A 17,978-nucleotide genomic window follows, 5' to 3' on the forward strand; every position below is an offset into this window, starting at 1 on the left:
GCACTGGGTAAATGAAAGGGCCCAATACATTTCATGATTTAAATTTTAATTATTTATTTTAATTATTTGGATATAATTTTGGATTACTAAAATTGTATTTAACCATTAAAACAGAATCCAAAAAAGTACTAAATATGAATAAAAAAAGAAATTGGGTAAAATAATTTCATAGGACCTGAACTGTAACTGTATTTATGTATTTAAATTGCATTGAAAGGGAGTTAACAGTCATCTAAAAATAATCCCTAAAGCACTAATACTTTAATAACACTGTTAAATGTAATCTTTAACATATATAAAATGTTTAATTTACTTGAACTTGACTAATTAAAAAAAAAGATTTAATTAAAATCAAATCAAACAGAAATCAATGTTAATGCACTCCTAATCATTTCCCTCTTTTCTTTCAGGAGCTCACAGGACATTTGTCCTCAGTCTATCCTCTGTTACCTGGAGAAAAGCCTCCTCAGATTCGCCGGCGCATCGGAGCTGCATTTAAATTAGACGAGCCAAGCATCCTTCACAGAACTGAGGTAAAGTCCTGAACAATCAGCACGAAATCATTAGGCATGCTATCCTGTTAATATGAATAAGTGTAAATCTGGTGATTGTGGCACCCAGAACTCTGCACTGAGCTCGGTGGAGGCTGACCTGGCTCTTCAGCAGCAGATCTATGTGGCAGCGCAGAGACTGTCCCAGGAGGAGCATCTCAGTAAAGGGGTGAAGAGGAGTCGACTGCAGCAGTACCAACGAGAGGAAAGGAAACTCAAAGACCTTCAGGAGGCCGTTTTCAGACTGAGACTGGAACATGGACGATCCTCACCGCGGCCTGGCACCATCACACAGAGAGGTGAGGAAGTTGTAGCAGCTAAAATTGAAAACTTTAGGTCTAAATTTGTACAAATTTGAACAATTTTATTCATGTGGAAGCGTAGGATTTTTAAAAGGAGGCAAAACCCACCCTTAAACTCTACTTCTAATTGGCGGATGAGCAAATTATACTAAAATAAAATGAATTCATATAAATTAGCCACTAGGGGTGTGACAAGATCTCGTATGACGAGATCTCGTGATATTAAAGCATGAGAAAAGTTGTCTCATGAGTTGTGATGTTATGATGGAGTGTGAGGGTGAAATTAGCATTGAAGATTGGATTGGATTTGGATTGGATTTGAACTGTTTGAACAGGATTGGATTTGAACTGTAAATCAAATGCTTTGCAAACACCTGGCAACCCAGGCTGACCTTGGAGTTGCACATGTCACTTGGTTGCTTGGGCAAGTGTGACGTAACCGCTTTTTTTTTTTCGGGAGTTCAGCGGCTACCAGGTCCAGCATAGGCTACAACTGCAGCCACACTCAGTATGGTTCGTAACCATGCGATGGAATAGCACTTCAAATATGCTTAAAGTCATAAACACAAATGGAATTAAGACATGTGGAGTATTCCTATAGACATGTAAATACAGACATGTAAACACCGCAATCAAACTATTACCATTGTTTAGGACGTTTAGCCGCATTTTGCGACAGGATAAGCCACACACACACGGCTGTTTGACACTATTCTCTGCACCTACTGAGTGAGTAAAGGACCACATGTGAAACTGTACAGTGGAGAAGCCAGTCAGTAGAGTTTATAGCTAAATACAGTGTTTGCATGTCCTTTACGGCATAGAATTAATTAAAATAGAAATTAAATACCATTCATTATATAATTTTTTTAAAGCACCTAAATTGTTTTGCAGTTCATGATTTTTTTTCAGTTGAATAAAAATCTACTTTCTATTCCTATTCATGTATAAGCCAATGTTTTGCTAATATTTAAAATGATTTTAAAAATTCCATGAACATAGACTATTAGCAAAATATTTAGCAGTTTTACATGCCCTTTACTCCATAGAATTCATTCAAATAGAAGTAAAATAACATTCATTACAAGTTTATTTTAAAAAAGCACCTAAATAGTTTTGAAATTTTTTTCATTTGAATAAAAGACGATTTCTTAAAAATAGGGTAAAAATCTTGTATTGTCTCGTTCTCGTGAACCCAATCTCGTGTCTCGTCTCATCTCGTGGAATCTCATCAAACCCCTATCATCCACTAACTTAAAAAGTTATGACTTGCCATGAAACTAAATTGGCTAATGCTTGTAGGGAAATATTTCACTTTGGTGAAGTGTTTTATCAGCTTAATTATCAAAGATTTTTACATTTATTTTATTATCTTTTTTTAAATCAAGGCGCTTCAGACGATAGCTCCTTGTCAGATTCAGCTGTGCTTGAAGAAGGTAAGATCATTTTTTTTTCAGAATGTATATTTGCTGTTATTTAATCTTTATTTGTGTTATTTAATATGACTTAATATTTTATTTAATAGTTATACATATTTTTAATGTAATAAACAATATTTCATTTAAATATATAAAATATTATGCACATTTGTAAATATTAAAAAGTTAATGTAACTAAAAAAATGAAACTATATAATATATACTGTTATATTACATATGTACTCTCCACATATTAAAAAAAGAACATTATACTTACTAGGGCTGCACAATATATGGTTTTAGCACTGCAATGTGTGCATCCGCAGTAGTCACATCGGGTGATCTGCAATGTTGAATTGAGATTATAGTTGACCAGGAGCCACAGTCATTGAAAAATTTTGAATAATAGAGCAAAAGTTAATCATTTACATGTTTTTAAGGCCTGTGACTGTATGAGCGTAGCAAGAGAGTTTAAAGCAGGGGTCAACAAACCTGTTCCTGGAGGGCCGGTGTCCTGCAGATTTTAACACCAACCCTATTCAAACACACCTGAAGAAGCTAATCAAGGTCTTACTAAGTATACTTGAAACATCCAGGCAGGTGTGTTTAGGCAAGTTGGAGCTAAATCCTGCAGGGACACCTGCCTTCCAGGACCAAGATTGGTGACCCCTGGTTTAAAGCATTCTGGCACAAAATAATTGTCCCATTTTAAATTTTAATAAAAAATTGTTATATAGAATTATTTATACAATGAAAACTATGCAGTAAGGCTGCACAATATATCGTTTCAGCATCGATATCGCAATGTGTGCATCTGCAATAGTCACATCGCAATAGATATGCAATGTTGAGTTAGGATTGGGTTGATGCAGTGTTTAACCACAATGGAGTGAAATTTTTTTAATTTGCATGTTTTTAAGGCCTAAGAGAGCTTAAAGTATTCCTGGACACAAAAACTGTACTTAAATTGGAAGTTTAATACAGAATAATTTCATTGAATTATATATACACTGAAGTCTTTGCAGTGTAATTTCTACATTTACAACCCATAAAGCGTTGACTGTTTATTTCACTTTAATTTTTGCTTTATTGCATTTATCATATGCTTGCAATTTATTACATTTTATGCATGATTCACTCCCTTACAGAAGCATCTTAATCAATCAAAATGAATACATTTGAATACATGAATACAATGAGTACATTTAGGGACCAATTCTCACTATTAACTAGTTGCTTATTAGCATGCATGTTATTGAGATATTGGTTACTGCTTATTAGTACTTATAAACTACATATTCTGCATGATCTTATTAGATATCCCTGATCCTCCCCAATACCTAAAATACCCTAACTATTAATAAGGAGCTAATTAGGAGTTTATTGAAGCAAAAGTCATAGTTATGTGTTTGCCTATATCAAGAATTGAACCTTAAAATAAAATTTGATCATAAATTCTTTCCAAATAGTGCTATTTAATCATTTGGTGAAATTATATAGATTCACAATATATATTGAATAAACTCTATATCGTAATGTCAGATTTTTCCTATACTGTGCAGCCCTACTATGCAGTGCTATTTTACATTTATTTACATTATTACATTTCTGTGCCTGAAATCTTACAAAATAGTTGTATAAGTCTTCTGGTGTAATTGTATTCGTGTCACAATATATATTGCAGAAAAACAAAACACTGAAATGTCAGATTTGGCCAGTATCGTGCAGTCCTAATACTTACTATTATATCCGTGAAACAGTATTTCTTTACATTTAAAAAGGAATCATTGCGCTTTACTCTGCATTCTTTATTTTATAGAAATAATCATTTTCAGAAAAAAAAATTGTGTCATTTTGTGTCATTTACACATTTATTATGAATTGAAATCATCTTTCTGGTGTTTCAGAGGAATTGTCCTCCCAGCTCTCCTCAGAGCCTCCCTCAGCTCCTGCTGTGGACTTTTACCCTCCGCCGATAGTCATCTCTCATGCCGCTCCTCATGCACCTGTGGGCCCCTCGTACCGGCCCCTCCAGCCCCTTTCCCATCAAACCCCTCCACAATCCCTGGAGAGCCTGCACACCTGCCAGAGTCCAGAGCACGACCCTGCACCCATCCAAAACTCACCCTGGACGGAGAGCAGTTTAGACCAGCCCTATCAGAAAATGAAAAGATCTCCCTCTGTCAAATCCAGGTATATCTATCTCCAATCAGAAAGATGTTTTTTTTAAAAGAAGCCTGTTCTGCTGCATTTATTTGATTAAAAAGATAGTCGAATCTGTAAAGTTGTGAAATATTATTACAGTTTAAAATAACAGTTTTCTTATTAATTGGAGTTTCGTTTTTTATTTATTCCTGTGTTGAATTTTCAACATCATCTCTCCAATATTCAATGTATCATAATGCTGATGATCAGTTACATTTATTCTTATTATTATCAGTCTTGTAATCTGTTCAGCTGCTTCACATTATTGAGGAAACGTAAATACAGTAATATTCAAAAGTACCATCACAAATGTATTTCATTTCATTCATCAGGACACATTCAGCTGTTCAATTGAAAATAAAATAAATGACATTTTACATTTAAAAAGCTATGAAACTATGATTTCAACATTAATAATTCTAAAAATTGTCATTAATGATTGAGTACCGAAAATAATTGATCATAGTAGAAAAAAAAATCTGCATATTATACTAATTTCTGAAGGATCATGCAATTTAAAAAAAAATTGCAGGGTTCCACACAATTCCTTCATGTTGTCTCAATGCAAATCATTTAAGTTAACTTAATTTTTTTTATAATTTTAAGTAGATTGAACACAAAACAATTAAGTTATCGCAAAAAACTCAAGAATTGTGTTAATTCTGCTCATTTGAAATAAGTTGCGTGACACTTAAGATGATTAAGTTCTGTTTTTAATCACTAGAGTAAATTACATTACAAATCATATGTAAAATAAAAATTGTAATGTCTGAGCTGAAAATGTCTGAGAATGTCCCAATTAAATCATTCCATTCTATCTTACACTCTCAGAAAAAAAAATGGTACAATTTTGTACAAAAGAAGGTACAAACTCTTGTCACTGGGGCAGTACACCTTTTTATGGGACAGAATTGTACCTGTTTGTACCATTGTACTTTGTACCTTTTTTAGGACATGATTTGTACCATGGGAAACCAAAATGTACCTTTGGTTTTTAATACCTGCAGATACACAATTGTACCTTCATCAAAGAAACAAATGTGATCCATGAAGGTACCACTACAGTGACAAGACACTTTATACTTTAACAATGTCAAACGTGTTCCTTCAAGAACGATTTAAATCCAAGATGCATCAATGTATTTTCAGTAAATATAAAACTTTAAATACATTTTTAAACAATGTTTTTAAAAAAGTTTCTTTTTGTGTAAATACGCATTTTCAATTTACAATAAAGAATAAAAAATACATCAACATAAATCAAAACATCTATTTTTATTTCACACAAAAATGTTACAGAAATACATTCTCCCATGTACAACATAAAACTTTTATTTCTCCAGTTTTCACGCAATACCTTTATAATCACTTAAAAGTTCATTTAATTTACTTATTTTAAAATAGAAATATAATTATGCAAAAGTATTGTAATGAGATTTGCACAATGTTTGATTAGTTTTACAATACTAAAATGTCTGCATGAACACTTTGCATATGCAGGACATTAGCCAGCTCACGTGCGTAGTGGAGAGCAAACAATATCTTTATTTTCATAGATATTGTCATAAAGAAGGAGTTTTTCAACACTTATGTACCGTTTTTATGAGAACAACTGTGTACCTTCATTTCAATTTTACCACAAAAGGTACAGAACAGTATCATGAGGTCTTTTCTGTACCATAAAAGGTACAACTTTTACAAAGATACAAAACTGTTCCATAAGGAACATTATTTGTACCACTGTGTACCTTTTTTCTGAGAGTGTATACATCAAACATCAACAATCCATTTCTCAGTGTGTGTTTTTAAAATATCGTAATTTTGTATTGCTGAAAGACTAAACGTATTATATCAATTTTATATTATTTATTTATTTAATTTCTTTTTTCGTTTTTCCCCTTTTTTCCTTGGTTAAATAAAGAACATGAATAAAATAGATTTTTTAAATGAAAATTATATTTCATAAATTAAATGTCTATAGTTTTGTGCTTTTGATCAAACAAAAGCATCCTCTTCTTTCTCAAACTTGCATCTCCCTTATTCCTTTTTCAGTGCAACACACGAATATTCAGTGTAAAAACCCAAATGATTCATGACCTCTACAAAGCAGCTTTGACTCACCTGGTCATTAAGACGTCACATAGTCATTTTTGGGGTGTGTTTGACCACACCCCCGTTCTATAATGGCTTTTAAGGTTGATTTATGGAGCACATGTGTTTTTGCTAGTATGAGTATGTCATCAGGAAACTACAGCTCTACTGTGTCAGCTTTGTCTTCGTAATGGTAAACATGGTTATTTTTGTTTTTACCACACATCTGCAGTCCTTCTACCCCCACGTTGCCTTCTATAGAGGTCTGTCTTGCGGATGCTGGAATCCCGTTGCAGATACCTTCACATGCGGCCCTGAAACACACACAGTCATGCAGCGCACCCTCCACACCAGAGATGCACCTGCGCAGGAGACAATCCCTCAGGTCTGCCTTAAAATGCTTTTAATAAAGAGTGACGTTTAGAAGGTTGTCAGAAATAGTAAAATGTTGTTGTTATTATTATGTGAATTGTTATACAGTGAAATGTTTTTATTATAACATTTATTAAATTAAATTAAATATTATATTTTATTAAAATAACTAATTACAATATGTTTAAGTGAAATACATTCATGTGACACTAAGCTGAATTTTCGCTGTACTGTTTTTAGTGTCACATGGTTCCTCAGAAATCATTCAGATGTTGATTTATTTGAGGATTCAAGACATTTGTTTTTATTTGAAAGACAATTCTTTAATAACACTAAAACAAAATATGTTTTCAAATCTTAATTAATTTACATTTTTAACCCCGAACATTTAAACAAACTTTGTTAACGTTACGAAGTGGGGCGCTGACAAATGACTTGCGGAGCCAATTGCAGTTTATTAGAATCGTGGTCGTACAGGCAGGGTCATAAACAGGCGCAAAACAACATCATAAGGGAAATCCTATAATCGTGGTCAAAATACAAGCAAGAGGTCAGACTAGTCGGCAATGAATCAGAACAAGGCAAGGATCAAAAACAAAACACAAGATTCAAGTTCTGGAACAAGACTCAGCAATGTGTGAATGAAGGTGAAGTGTATTTATAGTTCTTGTAATCAGTGTAGATGAGCAGCAGCTGTATCTGTGTGTGAATGTCCGGATTATTGTCAGCTGTTGCAGAATTTGATGAGTGCAGAGAGTTCTGGGAGTTGTAGTTCCTCAGGAGGTAATCTCCAACAGAAGTAGTACAGTAGAAGTAGTACAGTAGCATTACTTTTACGTACACCATATATATATATATATATATATATATATATATATATATATATATATATATTGCATTTTAAAGATGCAGTTTTGTAAATGTAAACAAAACATTTAATGCTAAAGTTTCTTCTGTGTTAAATAATAAATAAAAATTTCTAAATAATATAAAGAATATTAAGTTGAATACATTCATTCATTTTCTTTTCGGTTTAGTCCCTTTATTAATCCAGGGTCGCCACAGTGGAATGAACCACCAACTTATTCTGCACATGTTTTACGCAGCAGATGTCCCTCTAGCTGCAACCCATCTCTGGGAAACAACCATACACACTCATTCACACTTATACACAGACATTTTAGCCTATCCAATTCACCTATACCACATGTCTTTGGACTGTGAGGGAAACCAGAGGACCCAGAGGAAACCCACGCAAACACGGGGAGAACATGCAAACTCTACACAGAAAATGTCAACTGACCCAGGCGAGGCTCGAACCAGCGACCTTCTTGCTGTGAGGCGAGGATCCTTTAATGATTAGTTTAAAGTACACACGAAATCAAAACTAAACGTTGATTTTGTTAGCGCACAATGCTAGTTTTGTGTTATTAGATATTCATTCATTAATTCATTTTCTTTTCGGCTTAGTCCCTTTATTAATCTGAGATCGCCATAGCGGAATGAACCGCCAACTTATCTGAACCAGCGACCTTCTTGCTGTGAGGCGATAGTGCTACCCACTGCACCACCGTGGCACGTTATTATATGTTATTAAGAAAAAAAAAGTTTGCCCGTGTAACCTAAAATTGAAATCTGAAAATGCACTTCCTGTTTGATTTCAGTTAAATTCTCAGATTACGTTTGTTTATAGGTATTTTGGGCGTGGTTAGCATACTTAACCGCGCCCCTCCATCTGTCAGTTTTGACAGCGCTATGACAACAAAGAGAAAAGGTGAGGAGGAGGTGTCCATTAGGTTGTAATAACTCTCCCGAAACCCTTTTCTCATTCTTTATGAATGAAATGCCTACTTTACTACATCCAATCAGCTCGCAGTAGAAAAAAGCCACGCCCACTGTTTTCTCATTTAATGTTCCATTTCTCTATTAACTGCGTCACAATACGGAGCAAAATGGTTGCAGCTTCTGGTTCATGCAGGCTTTAAAATAACAGCATTTATTTAAAATGTAATGCTCAAAACATTAATTTCTTACCTTTAAATGTCACTGTACGCCTCAGATCACATGTGTTTCTTTAACATTGTTGCCATCTCCAATAAACAGAAACATATTCATTCTCACTTCAACAGACTTCCCATCACCGAACCCAACCATTATGACCCTGAGCGGGATCGTGGGCGCTCGAAGGGCCCCAGAAGACGCTTGACGGAATTCGCAGTGTCGACATCCGAATATTCCCCGATGCGACTGAATATAGGAAACCCAGTGTACTACTCCAGCTCAGAAGACAGCAACTCTGAGCACTCTTTCCAGTCGTACGCCAGCTCACCCTGCCAGGAGCACCCAGGAGAACTTCCATGGACTTACCAATCCCAATACGGCTACCAATACGCCAGCCTCGCCGACAACCACATGCCACAGAGATGCTCGCCTACGCACTTCTACAAGAACACTCAATACCAATCCTCACCTAGTTTTACAAGGGGCTACATAGAGGACGGATGGGGTAACGCTTTAGAAATGGACAGAGGGAGGTCGTATGTTAACCACCAGGCTCCTGTTTATTCTCCCAATGGTCACTATGAGTATTACAGTGAGGCTCTGCCATCCCAGCAGCGGAGTTGTAGGTTGTTACCCGCCCATGTGAAACTGTCCCGGGCCCCTTCACTCAGAGAGTATCCTCACCACCCTAGCCGAGGCCTGCCACGACAGGTTGTGTCGGAGGAACTTAAATCATGGCATCAACGCAGCCAGTTTCGACCGCCTCGACCGCAATCGCTGGATCGGAACCGACAAGGAGCGCTCCGTATCCGAAATATGCCTGGGCAAGAGTCCCCGCTTTCGATTTCCCAACACCAGAGGTACCAGGAACAGCAGGTAAACATTCGTTTTTCACAGTCTCTCCGAATAAATGGGTGGAAAAGGTATTGAGAATGTCTAAAGTCTAAATATGTAACAATCTTGGTTCTTGATTACGCTGAACACCATGTAGTAATGTGTAAATAAATGGGCAGGAAATATATGGAGAAAAAGTTCCAAATGTGACCCAGGATCACAAAACTTAAGTGTCAATTTTTTAAATTAAGATTTATTTGTCTTCTGAAAGATGAATAAACAGCGTTCCAATGATGACAATATTTGGCCAAGACAACTATTTAAAAATCTGGACTCTGAGGGTTCAAATAAATCTAAACATTGAGACAATTGCCTGTAAAGTTTTCCAGATTTCTTCCAGAGTTCTTAGCAATGTTTATTACTAGCCAAAAATCTTTAGAAAATTACTGAGCAAAGTTTTGATATATTTACAGTAGGACATTTACAAATGTTTTTCACAACGACGATCTTTACTTAAATTTCCAATGACTTTTGACATTCATGTATTTAAAATACAATGTATTTTTGGCTCTTCCCACAAATATATCTGTGCAACCTATAAGGTTTTGTGGTCCAGGGTCACAAATAAGTAATAAGTATAAGTAAGTCTTGGCTCTTTATGACACAGAATGCCATCTATTTGTGTATCAATCTGTTGGGAGAGGAATTTCCAGAAAATGTAGATCAGTTGCGCACTGCCCGGGCCTGTCTGAGGGATGGGGAAAAGTTCACTGCGTCAAAGTGAGATCACTGCATGATTTAGGTGTGGTGTTCAGCTATGAAAGAGCTTTTCATTCCAATTAGTTTTGGGAATGGCACAATAACAGAACACACAAATCATAATTGTCATTTTCTTGTTTACGGTTGCCGAGAGATATTAGAACTATATACTGTAAATAGAGGAACACTACAGTTCTGAAGTTTGAGCTTGGTTTTTAAATGTTTTTAACTCAAGTATCTTTTGTTCACCAAGTCAGCATTTGTTTGATCAACAATATTGTGAATTTTACTATGCATCTGATTTAGAATGCTTCATTCTGATTGGTTGATGAATAAAGGTGTTTGTTTTTGGAAACTGCACAGCTAAAGTGGTTCCAGACGGGATATGATATTTGTGTATCACCTGACCAAATGTTTCAGTTGTTTCAAATAGTCAGCAATAGGTAAAGAACTCCAAACAAACAAATTATGTTTACTTTTATTGTACTCTTCTCTCACCCAAATATTCAGATTTTGGTCAGATTTTTGATAATCAATATTCAGTGATTCATAAAATTATATTAAAAAGTTTGTCCTTTAATTTTTCCATAAAAAATCATGACTCTTTAATGAATTTAAGGATGATATAGAAAGGTATATATTTGTAACATTAGAAATGTCTTAACTGTCGCTTTTGAGCAATTCGATGAATCATTGCAGTGTATGCAAGTGTCAACAAAATCTCCTAAAGTTTCAGAGTTTTGATTGACTATTAGCACGTTAATGAGTGGATGGAATTTGTGAATTTGTTGGAAACAATCAAAAATTTTCAATAATTATAAAAAAGATAAGAATGTACATTACTAATGATTTCCTTTGTAATAAAGAACACGTTTAGACAACAACGAGAGGCTACTCTCACACAAGGAAATAAAATCTAATGATGCAACCAGTCGCTTTCTCCTCTCAGCTTTCCCACAATTATGATTAAACTGTAGATATCAGGGAGTTTTTAAACTGTGATTTCCTGGAAATTTTGTTTAAAGGAGTCATTCTGTCTACTCCTCTAATATGAAATTAGTGAGAATATGTTAACAAAATCTATTGAAAAACTAAAAAAACTCATCAAATAATCACAAACGACTCCAAAAGGTATTGAAGTTGCAACATGGGATTCTTGGGCCTGTTCAAAACTGATAACAATTATTTCATTGTACGCATAACTCATAACTCTCACACATTTACAAGAACTGTCCAAGCATGATTTCACTTACACATACCACTGAAGAAACTTTACCGCTAAATGATAACAGTCTCAATGTGAGAAAACCCTCACATTCTTCCTAAATACTGCATCAGATGGATCACTTGCTCACTTTGATTTTATTGGTATTGACACACACACAGCTTTGCATTCCTCTCAAAGCTTTGCTCACGGTCATGAACTTCCCAAATAACACAACAGTCGAGTGGGAAAACATGCAGTCAAGGTTGCTCTGCTGTTTAGATCCATTCAAGCTCACCGATGCTAAAGTGTGTGAACCTGATATGTAGGTGAACATTTCATTCCTCAGGGACAAAAGCTTGATTATTGAAGGAAAGGAAACGGTGATAGTGGCCCGGCCCATTACCTCCTTTATTTCTCTAGAGAGAGCCAGAGAAGCTGCTTGGCCAATGCACATCTGCGCCAGATTTAGGATCTCCTCAAGCGACATTTTAATAGTTGGCGTGTTCCCAGTTGAAATCAATAGTTTCTTTTGTTAGCTTTCCTATTGCAAGGTAATGAGGGGCAATAATACACTGGTGTTGTATATAGAATTGCATAGGCTGCGGTGTCAGTCAGCAAACCACAGGCTTTTGTTGAGATGTCGGAAGGATGAACATTAATAACGTTTTTTTATCCATTACTAATTGGAGTACTGGTAAATTGGTCTGCATTACCATCAAAAGTCACAAAGAGACTTTCTGGTGTCATGTTGCTCATTTAAAGCAGTAGTTTTGCTTCAGGATCAGGATTATTATTACTGTAGACAAATAAAAACCAAAACTTTTATTAAATGGAAGTTATCTGCTTGGGCTGTGTTTTGGTGTATAAATCTGTTTTGATTCAGTCATTCGTTCATTTTCCTTCGGCTTAGTCCATTATTTATCAGAGGTCGCCATAACGAAATGAACTGCCAACTATTCCAGCATATGTTTTACGCACCGGATGCCCTTCGAGCCACAACCCTGGACTGGGAAACCATTGCCCTGTGGACCAATACACTCTACATTCACACACACACACTCATACACTATGGCCAATTTAGTGTATTCAATTCACCTATAGCGCATGTGTTTTAACTGTGGGGGAAACCGGAGCACCCGGAGGAAACCCACACCAACACGAGGAGAACATCCATACTCCACACAGAAATGCCAACTGGTCCATCCAGTTACTTCTTGCTGTGAGGTGACAGCGCTATCCACTGAGCCACTATGCTGCCTGTTTTGATTCACACTTAGTTTATTTTAAAAATAATTTTACTCAATTTAATCTCCATTTGTAGAATCAACTATTAAAATGTGAATTTAAGTTTGAATCATTATTTTTAATTATAATTTTACCTGAAATTAAATAAAATGAATTGTGTAAAAGTGTATAATACACTTAATACTAAACATCTTTCATTTTCATCTTCATGGACTAGAATCACTAAAATAAATTAAACAAATCAACATAATCTACAGAGACTATTTGTAACAAAATAAAAACACAAATTACAAAATACAAACCCTTTTTAACTTTTAAATTTAACTTTTTAAATGTTGAAGTACCTCAGTGACACTAAAATAACACCAGTTTGATGCTTCAAAAAGAGCTGTGTATTATACTTAATTTGAAATAGGAAATAAAAAGTACTGGACGAAACATTGAAAAATCTCAATCATTTATATAGGTGTATAAACAATGAACAGCACTGGATGTGTGACTTGTAATTAAAAGTTTGAAGGTTCAAGCCACAGTACCAGTACCAACAGGAATCGAAGTCAGGGGAGTGAATGAACAACACTCTCTCCCACAAATGATACCCAACTGAGGTGCCCTTGAGCAAGGCACCTTACAATTATTGCTCTGTGAGCGCTGGAAGCAATGACTGTCCACTGTTCTGGGGTGTTTGTTTGTGTGTGTAATGTATGTACACTCACCGGTCACTTTATTAGGTACAACTTACTAGTAGAAGGTTGAAAGCTCTTTTGCCTTCAGAACTGCCTTAATCCTTCGTGGCATAAATTCAACAAGATACTGGAAATATTCCTCAGAGATTTTGGTCCATACTGACATGATCGCATCACACAGTTGCTGCCAATTTGTCGGCTGCACATCCATGATGTGAATGTCACATTCTGCTACATCCCAAAGGTGCCACAATTGGATTGAGCTCTGGTGACTGTGAAGGCCATTTGAGTACAGTGAACTCATTGTCATGTTCAAGAAACCAGTCTGAGATGATCATGCTTTATGACATGGCGCATTATCCTGCTGAAAGTAGCCATCAGAAGATGAGTACACTGTGGTCATAAAGGGATGGACATGGTCAGCAACAATGTGGTGTTGACACAATGCTCAATTGGTACTAATGGGCCCAAAGTGTGCCAAGAATATATCCCTCAGGCCATGGCAGGATGGATCCATGCTTTCATATTGTTCACATCAAATTCTGACCCTACCATCCGAATATCACGAATTCGAGACTCATCAGACCAGGCAACGTTTTGCCAATCTTCTATTGTCCAATTTTGGTGATGTGGCATGTGCCAATTGGAGCCTCAGTTTCTTGTTCTCAGCTGACAGGAGTGGCACCCGGTGTGGTCTTTTGTTGTTGTAGCCCATCCACCTCAAGGTTCAATGTGTTGTGCATTCAGTGATGCTCTTCTGCATACCTTGGTTGTAACGAGTGGTTATTTAAATTACTGTTGCCTTTCCATCAGCTCAAACCAGTCTGACCATTCTCCTCTGACCTCCTGCCCATAGAATTGCCACTCACTGGATATTTTCTCTTTTTCTGATCATTCCCTGTATGCCCGTAGAGATGGTTGTGCGTGAAAATCTCAGTAGATCAGCAGTTTCTGAAATACTCAGACCAGCCCGTCTGGCACCAACAACCATGCCACATTCAAAGTCACTTAAATCACGTTTCCCCCCATTCTGATGCTTAGTTTGAACTGCTGCAGATCATCTTGACCATGTCTACATGCCTAATGCATTGAGTTGCTGCCATGTTATTGGCTGATTAGAAATTTGCGTTAACAAGCAGTTGGACACGTGTACCTAATAAAGTGGCCGGTGAGTGTATGTGTGGATGTTTATGTGTTCGTGTGGGTGTTTTCACTTAAAATGTGTGTGCGCACATGGATAGGTCAAATGCAGAGTGCCAATTTCTAAACATGCTTAACTACTCAGTTCATTTTAAATGTGAAAGTATTTTGCCATCCTAACTATAGATCTGTGTCAGTGACCCTATCAAAACATATTTTTGAGTTGCAACACATAATTCAAATCAAACACCAACACAAACAGAAATGCGGGTGCTAGTGTTATTCTGGTGGGAGTCAGGTAATTTACACTACAGTTAAAAATGTGCAATCAGACACCTGGAGAATGCAGAGCTCATGCACCAACAAGTCCCATAACAAATGATTGAAAAATTCCCTGCGGAATAAATTTAGGAACAAATGCCTCCGAGACACAAGTAAAATGAGGAACTGAAGTTGTGCAACAAGATATATCCACTCATTTAGAAATTAAACAGAAACCACAAGAATCTCAAACCACAAACATGCATGATTTTCGGTTGGTTGCTCACCCTTGGTTTGATTAAAATAAACGGGTGCGATTGTTCTTTTACTGTGTTTTGTTTCAATTAGTTTAAATTTGAACACTGCCATCCAAAACTTGATGCAAGAAACAAACTTAAAAAAAAAATTCCAAACAAAATGTGGTGTGGTTCGACTGAATTATGAAAGAAAAAACGACCAAAGAGATCTAATTGAAACCAAAAACTAGACGTGACGTCACAACCAAAATAACAGGAAACAGTCTGTTCCTTAAAAGTTAAAAGTTTAAATGTTTGCATGTAACTTATTAAAATAATGTTATGTCCTAGAGCTGGGCCGATAAACGATATTTATTTCAATATCAATAATAAGCTCTGGACTTTTTTACTCTTTATTGATCTAAGAGCCAATCACACAACAGAAATGTGCAACAAAGGAAATCTAAAAGTGTGTTGATAATAGATATACCAAATTTTCGGCAACCAAAAATTTACCAGCCAAAAAATTGTTATGCCATTTAATGTACCCTCTAATTTTCGTGGCTTCAGTCATTGTTGGGGTATTCTTTTAAATCTGGAAGCATTAACAACTGATATTGAAATATATATCGTTATCGTTCAATATGGAAAATAATTATCATTGCATTTTTCCTTATCGCCCAGCCCTATTCTATCCTATTACTATCCTTCGGGATAGTCCCTGATGTATCAGGTGTCAACACAGCAGAATGAACCACCAATAATATTCTAATAAAGTACAAATAACATTCTGAACATTTTGAATAAAGTTACCAACCTTCCACAATGACATTTTTATAACTTAGTGAAAACATCAGGTAAATGTTCTTTGAACATTAATATAACGTATATATGGAATGTTTTAATAACATTTTTAAATATCGTTTAAAACTAGCTTTTAGATACCCCCAAAACAAACAATACAGATACTAACATTTAAAACACTGTTTTAATTTCATAGAATCTTTAAAGGAGCGATTTTATCATCTAAAATTGTTCGCTGGGAATATGCAAACAAAAACGACAGAATTGGACAGACAACAATTTTTGGTGTGGTTTAAGTAGCCTCCCAGCAAACAATTTTGTGTTTAATAGACGTCTAATAGATATCTAAATGTAGACAGCTATGCTAAAACAAGGCTAAACTTGGGCTGTCAGTGAAAATCTAATAGACATCTAAGAATAGCGCAAAACTAGACTAGTCATCAAATAGACAGATTAGACAGACTTTATATGTGTAGTCATTCATTTCTGTTTATTTGATTCTGTTTTGGCCTATTCTTAGACGTCTATTCCATTTTCACTCACAACCCAAATTTAGCCTTGGTTTAGCCAAGACGACTATGTTTGGACGTCTATTAGACGTCTATTACACATCTTTTAAAAACAAAAAAGGCTTGCTGGGCTACTTTAAACTGGACTTTAAATGATCCACTAAAAGTGTGTTATAAATAAAACATATTATAATTATTTAAACAATTATAATCCCGTAATAATATATTATAATCTGTTTTAAAATATACATCATAAAAGCTGTTTAATTTATGAAGTCATTCTTAAAAATGGTACAGTGAACCAGGACCAAAGCAAATAAAAAAAAACTGAACTACACATGTGAACAGGCCTTTAGCCATTTCGTCTTGGATCATCCTTTAAAGATATTTAGATTTTATGTCGGCATATCAGCAATGCGCGTGACACATATACAGTATGCTTCATTCCTAAATCATGTCATATAATGATCTACAGAGTCATGTGTTTCAAATGCAAAGACACCTGTTGTCTCAAACACTACTGCTCAGATATCTTATTTAAATATCCAAGGAACTTTAAGCTCTCGCCATGCTGTTCAACAAAATAAATGCATAGAAAGGTTATAAGAATACACTGAGCTCTGTGATTTATGACCCAGCTGTTGTGTAACAGAAAGCCAGATTTCTGACACACCTTCTGTCAACCCTACAGAGCTGCTGATTGTGCAGTCGCTCCCTAGTCCCGTTTACTATTAAGTGAAGATGCAGTGAATGGTTACTAGAATGTTAAACCAGTGCAAACAGATTTCCTATTGACTGACCTGTTTTCATTGTGTTTCTCTCCGCAGGTCGTTCTGAGGACTCCAGACAGATTGTATGAGGATGAATCAGAGGTTGCCAGTCAAGTGTGAAACCACCATAATCCTTGAAAAAGAGAGAGAGAGTCCTATTTATTCAGTAATTTATTGAGCTGATGGACTAGAGTATAGACTTTTTTTATTATATATGTGTATATGGGAGAGTATGAGTTGTACTGTGAAGACAATGTTTTATTGACTTTTTAAAATAGATTAACTCACTTATGGATTGTTTTGTACGATTAAATAAATCTAATTTGTTACTAAGTGTGTTTTTACGATAGTGTTTGTTGATACTGAAATAAAATAAAGTTGTAAAATTATTCTGTTTGTCTGTGATGCATCGTTTTTTAAGCCTTCTGATTACATAGTTGTAAACTTTTGTGAATGGTTGCTCTTAAAACTATTTTCTTGATGGTAATTGCGGATTAGAGTAATAAACTTTCATCATTTACATTTATTTACAGTACTGCCTCAATGAATTCAGTGATATGATCAAATAAAACATTTAATTCTGGAGG

At 35.5% G+C, this 17,978-nt stretch overlaps 1 protein-coding gene across 2 annotated transcripts in view; it reads left to right on the forward strand.

Moving 5' to 3' along the window:
• inavab (innate immunity activator b) overlaps window positions 1-17,762 on the forward strand; it is a 40,203-nt gene extending 22,441 nt beyond the window's left edge. For both annotated transcript variants that reach the window (XM_056468164.1, XM_056468161.1), the window contains exons 4-10: window positions 411-533; window positions 622-850; window positions 2,242-2,289; window positions 4,179-4,464; window positions 6,800-6,952; window positions 9,069-9,816; window positions 17,449-17,762. In XM_056468164.1, the coding sequence (XP_056324139.1) occupies window positions 411-533; window positions 622-850; window positions 2,242-2,289; window positions 4,179-4,464; window positions 6,800-6,952; window positions 9,069-9,816; window positions 17,449-17,511 (1,650 nt within the window). In that variant the 3' untranslated portion in view covers window positions 17,512-17,762. The remainder of the gene's footprint in view (window positions 1-410; window positions 534-621; window positions 851-2,241; window positions 2,290-4,178; window positions 4,465-6,799; window positions 6,953-9,068; window positions 9,817-17,448) is intronic.
• Window positions 17,763-17,978: the final 216 nt, after the last annotated feature.

The sequence above is a fragment of the Danio aesculapii genome, chromosome 11 (assembly GCF_903798145.1).
Source record: "Danio aesculapii chromosome 11, fDanAes4.1, whole genome shotgun sequence".
NCBI lineage: Eukaryota > Metazoa > Chordata > Actinopteri > Cypriniformes > Danionidae > Danio > Danio aesculapii.